Source organism: Cyphomyrmex costatus, unplaced genomic scaffold (genome assembly GCF_001594065.2).
Source record: "Cyphomyrmex costatus isolate MS0001 unplaced genomic scaffold, Ccosl1.0 scaffold23, whole genome shotgun sequence".
In the NCBI taxonomy this organism is placed as follows: Eukaryota; Metazoa; Arthropoda; class Insecta; order Hymenoptera; family Formicidae; genus Cyphomyrmex; species Cyphomyrmex costatus.
In genome coordinates, this window is record NW_017276368.1 from 2,168,577 (window position 1) to 2,178,374 (window position 9,798).

The window sequence follows — 9,798 nt, forward strand, 5'->3', positions numbered from 1 at the left end:
CGGTGGCTTCTTCGATATTTCTATCTCTTTCTCTCTCTCCCTCTCTCTCCCTCCCCCCTCCCTATCTCTCACGCTCTTTCTCCTCTACCTCTTTTCTTCTGCACACACGCGCGCACTCTCTTTATCTTTTTCTTCCCCTATTCGTCGACCGCGCGTTCGTTCGCTCTTTCGCTCGCACGCGCGAAATGAAACGGCGCGGCGCGGCGAGGCGAGGCGACGACGGTAGTGGCAGCGGTAGCGGCTTTTCCTTGCCGTCGTACCGCCGCCTCCGGATTACCTGGCGCGATACGCTACCGCGCGCGACACGAGACTCTCACGCCGCGTGCACGAAAACTCGGTATGCGCCACCGTTCAGATCTTAGAGACTAGTTAACAGCGGTCGCGAGTAGCACAAACGGACTCGCATTTACACAGGGGAACAGGACAGGACAGGACAGTACAGAGTACAGTAGAGTATAGTACAGCACGACACAGCTCAAACACAGCACAGCACGGCACGGCACGGTACGACACGACACGACACGACATAATACAGCTCGGCTCGGCTCGGTTCTTCCGATCTGCTCGGCTTCGCTCCGTTTCGTTCCACTCTTGGCTCCCGAGACACCGCAAGTACCGCAACAAACACGAAGACGACAATGATGATGACAATGACGATAACGACGAAGAGCTTTTCTTTCGCTCTCTCTCTGTCTCTCTCTCTCTCGTAGACCCCGATCGATTCACCTGTCACTTGTCAACGAAAACTCACGGGGATCCGTTGCGCCACGCACCACAGCACCAACCGTCTCGCGATGCCCGGGCAGTTGGCGTTACGCCCCGAATTCGAGCCCGCGGCTGTGCTTCCTACGCAGGCCGGCGGTGAACGACTCACGGAGCGCGTCAGAGCGCGTTTCACTGCGGAGCGCGACCGAGGCGAAGCGCTTGACGTGCGCCCGTATATCAAAATGGCGTCCCGTGCTGCCTGGCATCCATTGGCGAAGCCACCGCGGCCAATTTCCCGTACGCTACCGCCGATCGCTACAACGCGCGGCGCGGCGCGACGGCACACCGCGCACCGTTTCCGCTCACCGCATATACACACCCGCATACACTCGCGCGCGCGCACACACACACGTCGGTATCAGTCGGTATCGCGCGCGCGTGCTCACACGCATCTGATCAGACGTTCCCTACGTCATTTTACGCGCGGCCACTCCGCGCGTAAGGGCACGTGTGAGGTCTCGCGACCCACCTAGCACGTATCCCACGGCTTTTTTAACCCTCGTGCGCCGTCCAACCGATGGCACGAAAGATTCCGAATCGCACGGTATATTTTTACTTTCAAAATGGATGGGTGTCCTCATCACCTCCGCTCTGAGTGTACGCGGTTTGAATTAACGCTCGTGCTGAACGTTGGGAGCGCGACCTGCCCCGCGCCAAGATACGCAAAGATACACGCCATCCGTTGATCAAAGCCTGTACCAAAGAGAGGCTCCGGCGCGAAAGACGCTCCGATTTGAATTTCAGCGTATCGCAGCATGTTCGATGACGATTTCTTCATTTCTAACGTTTCGTTCTGTCATCTGTTTATGTTAATCGGCGTTGGTGACAGTCGCCCTCAATCATCACAATTGCTAACGTGAGAAGTAAACACAATTTATCTAAAAAGAGAAAGAGAGAGGAGGCGTTCTTATTAGAACATTAAACTGTTGTTGGCATTTCTGCCAAGTTAAGCGGGGAGCACAGACTTTTGCATAACGCATAAACCATATACATAAAGAATTTGATTGGTCCATTAACTAATGCATAAGAAAATGGGCCAATGAAATTCCACATGCTTTAAGGTACAATTTCATGTTGACGCTTATTTTTAGCGTCAAAACAGATCACGTGATACAAATTGACGAATATTAAGCATCAATTTTGATCACGTGATCTGTTTTGACGCTAAAAATAAGCGTCAACATGAAATTGTACCTTTATGCGTTATGCAAAAGTGTGTGTTGGGGCTCTTAATCATCGATTAATTTGATTAGAAGTTTATGAAGGAGGTAATACATAAAGCCCAAAACACATGAAATGCATAACAGTGCATAACGTAAGACCGCTGGACCAATGAGCATCTTATGTTAATCAATATGGCGTCTTTATGCTGGATGCTCATTGGTCCAGCGGCCTTATGTTATGCTTATGCACAGTTATGCATTTCATGTGCGATAGGGCCTCTTAAAGCGAGGTTGTGGACTCAGTCTAATGCATAGTGCATAAGAGAATCAACCAATCAGAGTCCTTCTTTTCCTCTCACTTCACGGAAGAGAAGCATTTTGATTGATTGATTCTCTTAGGGCCAATTTCACCAACGTCGGTTAAGCTAACTGACGGTTAAAGTATCAACCGTGATTAGTTCATCCTGGTCAAAGCAAATGCGATTGGATAATTCCATTGAAATTAACTGTTGGTTAGTCAAACCGACGTTGGTGAAATTGGCTCTTATGCGTCATACATTTATGCATGAAGGAAGATATAAGGAGACTCCACTCGGTCTCGCCAGTCTACAAGACATGAACCCATTTTAGGTTTCGAGTTCCGTTTCCGATTCTCGACACTCGCAGCGCTCGTGAATTTAGTAGTGCTGCGCATAATGAGTGCGAGTAAGAGAAATGATCATTTCTCTTACTCGCACTCATCAGAATCGGAAGCTGAACTCGAAACCTAAAATGGGTCCACTTTTATTTTACGGAGTGGAGTCTCCTTATATCTTACTTCCTGCATTTATGCAAAAGTGTGTGCTCAGTAGGTCTGTTCGCGTTGCATGAAATCCCCAAATAATTTTGCACTTAAAGTGAGATAGATGTATATTCGGCTTTAAAAAGAAAGCGAAGATGGTAAGTGCAAAAATGTGCAAAAAGTGCAAGCAACGCGAACAGACCTAGTGCTGCGGCTCTAACCGGAAATCCTATTTCTCGTTCTCATCTTCTTTTGTGCTTTGCACGTGGAGAGTGTTCGTGTACTGATTCAGCGCTGATCAGTTTTACTTTATAAATTGGTTATCTCGATCAGTACGAGAAATCAAACATGGTAAGTGATTGAAGTAACGTAATGTACACTTAGAAAAGTATATCTGCTCTAACGATGATTTATTCATGTCACATAGATCATATTAAGTACAGATTTAGGTTATGCATCTTCGATACGAGAAGTCACATATATAAAATATGAATAAATATTTACTTTATTTGCAAAAATTTTGAAAGGAAATCATGGAATTGTTATTAATATAAATATTTTATATGTTACGTGTAATAGAATTATTATATTGTACATTGTAAAAAAATTAATACTTATCTATTAATTTTCAGGCAACAACTAAAGTCGACAATCCTGAGAAGCCAGGACAGGAAGTCACTCCTATTCATCGAATTAGAATCACACTTACATCGCGCAATGTTCGTTCACTTGAGAAAGGTAAATAGATTCAAAATATATATTTTGACAAATTATCAAGGAAAAGTTTATGAAAAAACCTACTTTTACAGTACATACGAAAAGTAATCTTTATTTTTTATAGTTTTTATTGTGAAGAATCTGATTGTGCTAGTTAAAAATTAGGTCGTTTGATGGAAACACAATAAATTAAATTAAAAGTCAAAAAAACATGGCATCGCAATTATTTATAAGATAGATTGCTATGTTATGTATGTATCATGTATATACATATCAAAGGTAGACAATATAATACATCATGTTTTAATATTAAAAATATAGAATATCTAATAAAGATATACTGCATTTAATAGCAAAAGTATCAGATGCATCAAATTTTCTGAATGCTTACACAAATGCATAAGCAGCTTCAAATCAGCTACTCTTGTATATAACAGACATCTCGAACATGATTAAATAAAAATTCTGTTGCATCTAATATTTTTACTATTAAATACTAACAGTAATTTAAGAAGATACTGTGTATTTTTAATGTTACAAAACATGATACATCACATTAGATACATTTGGAAAAACACTACTGTTTGTATCATTCTATCTATGTTTATGTCTGATGAACAAAGAAGATAGAATGATATAAATAACATTAATAGCATCTTCGTAGGCTGTGTTTGAAAACATTACCCAAGTATCTCTGAGTATCATTTTGTCTTTATCTCTTCTTTCTACTTTTACTTAATTGATGCAGTACATAACAAAGAATAGATACAGTAACACATAATGAATTTTGTATTATCAATGTATTTTATAACGATTTGTATTTTATAATTTGCAACATTGAGAATGACCCGATCGGAGTCGAAACATATGTTTTTTGTTACTTTATGTTATCAATATTTAATACGAAAAATCGTTAATGTAAGAACATAACTAATACGAATACGAAGCCTATAACAGTCTAGCTTGGATCTTTAATTGCTTATATATAAACTACCGCGGTACCATTATGAATTAAATTAACAATTAACTAATATACGTAGTCCCTCCAAATTGGACACTTGCGCGTAAAGCAAGGTATCCGGGTTCAACTTCCGACCGAGATAATATTTTTCACAATAAGAATAATTATTTCCAGATTTAGTATTTTCAGATTATTAGATATTGCGTTTCGAGACCAACGATTGTTCGGCACGCAATTTGAGCGAACTATGTATATTAGTTAATTATTAATTTAATTCGTGATAGTACCGCGGTAGTTTATATATAAGCAATTAAAGATCCAAGCTAGACTGTTATAGGCTTCGTATTTGTATTTATATTATCATTTAATTAAATTGGTTATTATATTACTGGTTCTTTGTCCTTATTTTATATTTATAGAGCCTTATTATTATATTAATTTTATCTTTGTATAATATTCAATGAACAACAAAGACAAAATAATACTGTTTTAGGTAGTTTTTTTAAATGCAGCCTGAACGCACATGTTGTCTATTATCAAGAAGATACAATATATACCATATTAGCAATCTGTTTCATAAATGACTATAATGCCACATATTTTGCCACTTTTAAACTCAATTTTGTTTGTGTTTCCATCATGTGATGTAATTTTAACTAGCATTAGTAGATTTTTTACCTTGAAAACTATAAAAATAATATCGATTTTAAATTGTGTTTTATTAATGTTCAGTTTTATAGCCTCATACAATAAACTCGATTCTGTTTATTTTAGTGTGTGCAGAATTAATCAATGGAGCTAAAAAGCAAAAGTTGAAGGTCAAAGGACCTGTTCGTATGCCAACCAAGGTTCTAAGAATAACAACTCGCAAAACACCATGTGGTGAGGGTTCGAAGACTTGGGATCGATTCCAGATGCGAATTCACAAGAGAGTGATTGATTTATATTCACCATCAGAGATTGTAAAACAAATCACAAGCATTTCTATCGAGCCTGGTGTAGAGGTAGAAGTAACGATTGCTAATGAATAAACAGTCATTAAAACTACAAAGTTTTAATAAAAAATTTAAAAACTTGAAACATATTTATTGACATTTTTTATTACTTATTATATACAGTAGTCATTTTAAGCCATCCAATAGAATATCTCAAATCCTTAAGTTTAAGACAAAAATATTCATGACTAGAGATGTTTAGTTACTAGGAAAAAGGAGTTGGTAATATTGATTGATCTTGAAAAGCTTTAACCTTGGATAGCACAAATTTTTTAAATGAAATTATAGCTTTTCATATAATAATGAATTTTTTAATTATTTCGTATATAAAAGTATTAAGGTAGAGATATATAATATATATCGGAAAATCAATAATTTTTTAATTTATACTTATTCATTTTTTTTATAATCTTACAGTAATACCAAAAAAAAAAAAAAGAAATTACTGTAAGATAAATTAACTAATTCGAAAAAAGTTGCTTATTTAAAAAATTATATTTTGCAATATGCAACTACATAATAGCTCGTTGCACAGCGTTTCAAAAAATTCACTTTTCTTTCACTAATTTAACTAAGAAATTACTTTTTTTACTATTCCGAATACAAAACTCACTATACTCACTTTTTTTAGAAACACTGATGTGGCAGCAAGCTTGTCGTATAACAATTAAAAAAATAGGTCACATGCTCAAAATTAATTGTTTTTATGTTATAAATGAGCGTTAGCAAGGAAAACCTTAACCCCGGATCTACAATATGTGTTTTAATCCTTAGGCCGTAAGAAATTAACCAATTACAGTCGAATTCGAGGATAATAATCGACTACGATTTGTTCATTTCTTATGGCTTAAGGCTTAAAACTCTTGTAGACCGAGGTAAGGATCGGTTTCATTAACGCCAATTCCTTAAGCAGTCCTGGAACTGACCAATCGCATTTGCTGTTTTAATAGAATTGACCAATTACGATTAATGGTTAAGCCGACAGCACACGGTCTTATTTCCCTGCTGGATTGCTAGCTAGATTAGATTCTTGCCACTGTATTGGCTATGATGCTGGCACTGTCCGTAGCCAATACGATGACAAGATTCTAATCCAGCAGGAAAATAAGTATCGTGTGTTACCGGTTTTAATCACTGATTAGAGTTGATCGAGTTGATGAAATTGGCACTAATACATGCCTAGCTCTGTCGACGTGCAACGAATATATAACATGTAGGCTGAAGCCAAAATTCATTGCATTATATATTGTATACTCGGACATACTACAAAAATGATAAATCGCACCATTCTCATTGTCAGTAAAGTCCTTATTATAATAATCTTCTATATCTATTAACATATATCTTGTACGTGATTTCTTCCTTGTTTCTTTTTTTATCCAAAGATTCCTAAGTATAGGTAAATATATGCGCACTTCTAAGGTAACAAAATTATTTTTGCATGCCTTTGATAATATAAATATATTTTGAATGGATAACTGGAATAATGCTTGGTTGTCAAAAATAAAAATGCGTCTTTAGATCGTTTATTGTATATCAAGTTAGTAAAAAATTTCATTTTTATAAATTACATTGATTTTTACATCTTTTATTTTCATATTTATTGAATAATCGTTCTGGTATATTCAACAAAAAGGCAATAGAATACTTTATTAAATTCTAATTTTAATTGAAAAACATGCAAATGTCTGTTAGTTAATCGAGAATACTTTATTTCTATAAATATATATATTTTTCAATTATCCTCCTCAGATACATCGTCTTTATCGTTCTCATCTATAGTTTTACCATTCTGTTCGATACCTTTACTGTTTTGTTCGCCTCCTTCGCCACCACTAAAATCGCCTTCCAATCCTTCCACTTCTTCTTCGTCATCACCAGCAACCTCCGCATTTTCGAGTTCCGCTCGTTCCATCTGTCGCGCTAATTCTGCTTCGTCTGTCGCAGTAACAACTTTTGGCTAATATTGTAGAAAAAAAAAACAGTATAATTTCTTTATTATAATATGCAAAAAATTGGATAAACATTATTTATGTATGAAACTTACTGCCATTTGTACGTTGAATACACCTCCAAGCGAAGTTATTTTATTCTGTATGACTTCGATTGCATCACCTAACGCCTTTAAGCCATCCTGTTTTTCTGGGGTAGATGTCGTCATAACTGACGATCACCATAAAATAAGATATAACATTATGATTTTTAATACAGGATTGATTTGAAAAATAATATAGAACATATACCATATAATGGAGGAGCAATTAAGTTAATTTTTATAGGAAGTTCATCGGTGGAAAGAGCTAAGCCTGCTTTCAGTGCAGTCTTAACAGCATCAATCCCTTCATAACCATAACATGCCACTTCGACATCTGCTCTAATTTTAACTGCTTGTGAAGTAAGTTTTCGCTTAATATTATTTAGCAACACTTCCTTCGTGTGTTCGTCCAAACCACATTCTGCTAAGATGGAAGGATCCCTAAAAGTGTTTCATAAATATGTGTCCAAAGATATATTTAAATATATTTTTAAATACATAAAACAGGGTCAAATATGATTGAGGCTAGATCTTCGTATTCACTATTTAGTAATATTTATATGTAAATTTTTAATGTATCCATCCTTATTTTATATATATATATATATCTATCTAATTTAACTTTATTGCAGTTATTAATGTAGTTAGATTTTGCTTACAATACTGATTGTTTGAAAAAATCATAAGCAGATGCCTTCTGTTTTTTGTATTTTTCTTCAAAGTGCCATGCTGTTTTTTGATAGAGTTCCTCAAGCTGATCGTCATTATCATAGTGCAACAGCTCTGCCACATGTCTCAAAATTGAATTAACAGCTTTAGCTTTAGCATATCTTTCTGTACATTTTTCTACATCCTCAGCAGACACACGACGCTTACTTAGATCAATGTAGCCTAGAACCATTGATTAACATATTTCATTACAAACTATGAGAATATTGTATAAACTTAAAAATTTATATAAATAATTTAATTTTTCACTAACTGCATTTAATTCTCAATACACTATATTTTTTTAGTATATATATATATATAAACCAATAAAATATCCTAAATTACCTTTTTCTTTATCTACACGAATAACAACAACTGGTTCAGTTTTGCCTACTCGGATAAGTTTGTTGATAGATCTAATACGTCTTCTAGAGAGTTCAGAGAGCAAGATCATGCCTTCAATATTGTTGTACTCCAACAGATGAACATATGCACCCATTTCTGCTATACTGCGTACATTCACCATTACTACATCCTCTACCTCTGGATACTTTTCTTTATAAAATCGACACGACAGTACCATGTTTCACTGAAAGTATGCAAGATTATACAATGCAGTGGCGTTGAAAATAACAGCTCTATAGTAATATCAAAAATACAAGAAATAATAGTTGATAAAAATATACTGTCAATAATTTTGCGAAATTTTTAATCGAAGCATTTATTTAAGCTTTTACGGACAGAGCCGTCCGCCAATAAATAAGCTTGGCAGGTTATTTGCTTAAACGCGTTCACACAAAACATCCTATTCAAGGAAAATTTTCCTCGAAATATGTAAGTACACGTAACGTATACTGTATCATATTGAATAAAATTTTTCTCAAAGAGGACGTTTTTGAATGTAGCATTAAAAATTAAAAATATATTAATTTGAAGATTAGTAAATTCTGGAAAGAGAGAGTTAAAAAATTATAGCCGACAAAAAATATTCTGATTATTACCTGTAAGAAATCTCCGTTCCTCGTTGATTTTATGTTGGTTAATTGGTTAATGTGGAGCTGTCACAGAGCGCCACCTACTGCGGACACTGCGGTAACCTGATTGGTGTTGACGAGAGGCCGGAAAACATGGTCAGAGTATATACAAGTAGGGCAACTCTCCTGAATTTATGTTGGCAACAATGAAGTGCGCATACGCGAAATGGAAAAGTTCCCCAGTAACGCCATCTAAACTTCTATCTCACTTTTTCTTATCCGTTCTCTCTATCACTCTCTAGGTACGGTCAACACGATGCTACCAATGCTTTGAAGCGTTTCTTGATTGGTCAATCAAACGCTTCAAAGCATTTGTAGCGAGACTTTAGGTGCGGTCGAGTTGCCACTACAAATGCTTTGAAGCGTTTCTTGATTGGTCAATTTGTAAAATTCTTTCTTTTGATTGGTCAATCAAACGCTTCAAAGCATTCGTAGTGGCAACTCGACCGCAGCCTTTGACTTTGGCCTAAGGGCGGGTTCACACCTTGACGGAAAAGCAGAATGCGGAAAAGCAGTAGCCAATCAGGTAGTCGACTTTCTGTTAGATTTGTACTTTTTACTACCAGGGCGAGTTCTGATCGGTTAACTGCTCTTCCGCTTTCCGCTTTTCCGTCAAGGTGTGAACCCGCCCTAAGG

At 36.5% G+C, this 9,798-nt stretch overlaps 2 protein-coding genes across 2 annotated transcripts; one reads left to right on the top strand and one right to left on the bottom strand.

The window, feature by feature from the left end:
* Nucleotides 1-2,859: 2,859 nt before the first annotated feature.
* RpS20 (ribosomal protein S20) lies at nucleotides 2,860-5,471 on the top strand. Its single transcript, XM_018540026.1, has 3 exons — nucleotides 2,860-3,060; nucleotides 3,342-3,447; nucleotides 5,162-5,471. Exons 1-3 carry the CDS (start codon nucleotides 3,058-3,060, stop codon nucleotides 5,416-5,418), a joined length of 366 nt encoding a protein of 121 aa, XP_018395528.1. The 5' UTR covers nucleotides 2,860-3,057; the 3' UTR covers nucleotides 5,419-5,471.
* Nucleotides 5,472-7,004: 1,533 nt separating this feature from the next.
* eIF2alpha (eukaryotic translation initiation factor 2 subunit alpha) lies at nucleotides 7,005-9,199 on the bottom strand. Its single transcript, XM_018540041.1, has 6 exons — nucleotides 9,130-9,199; nucleotides 8,474-8,717; nucleotides 8,077-8,308; nucleotides 7,626-7,858; nucleotides 7,430-7,545; nucleotides 7,005-7,342 (listed from the first exon to the last, which is right to left on the bottom strand). Exons 2-6 carry the CDS (start codon nucleotides 8,709-8,711, stop codon nucleotides 7,118-7,120), a joined length of 1,044 nt encoding a protein of 347 aa, XP_018395543.1. The 5' UTR covers nucleotides 8,712-8,717; nucleotides 9,130-9,199; the 3' UTR covers nucleotides 7,005-7,117.
* Between the last annotated feature and the right edge of the window lie 599 nt (nucleotides 9,200-9,798).